At 47.3% G+C, this 370-nt stretch overlaps 1 protein-coding gene across 2 annotated transcripts in view; it reads left to right on the forward strand.

Annotated features, from left to right (window-relative positions):
• Positions 1-370, forward strand: part of LOC106536797 (uncharacterized) — a gene marked incomplete at its 5' end in the record, with an annotated part of 8,981 nt that overhangs the window by 5,546 nt on the left and 3,065 nt on the right. For both annotated transcript variants that reach the window (XM_014034122.1, XM_014034121.1), the window contains 1 exon segment: positions 238-279. In XM_014034122.1, coding sequence (XP_013889576.1) covers positions 238-279 — 42 coding nt within the window.

The raw sequence follows: 370 nt of genomic DNA on the forward strand, positions 1-370 counted from the left end.
GGGGCCAACGCGCAGGGGCGGGGATGGCGATATTGCGTCAGTTGTGGCGCACACCCTGCGCTACGTGTCGAGTATAAAACTAGCTTTAAGATGAGCAGAGCTTTCAGCTGGGAGTGTCTCTGTGAACTGGGTCATCAGATCAGTTTTTATTTACAGCTGGTCTGATCTGAGGTGTCCTGAAGGAAAACTTGTCTGTTTTAATCACTGACTGGATTAAAGTTCTTCTCTCTGTTTCAGGACAGGAACAGAGGCTCTGAGAACAGGAACCTCACCTGTGAGGTAAGAACCGTCTGCTGAAAGTTTTTAACTCTGAGCTCATCACAGTCCACGGGGTGTTAAAGAGGAACGTACCCCAAAATTTACTTTTTTT

Source organism: Austrofundulus limnaeus, unplaced genomic scaffold (genome assembly GCF_001266775.1).
Source record: "Austrofundulus limnaeus strain Quisiro unplaced genomic scaffold, Austrofundulus_limnaeus-1.0 Scaffold1978, whole genome shotgun sequence".
In the NCBI taxonomy this organism is placed as follows: Eukaryota; Metazoa; Chordata; class Actinopteri; order Cyprinodontiformes; family Rivulidae; genus Austrofundulus; species Austrofundulus limnaeus.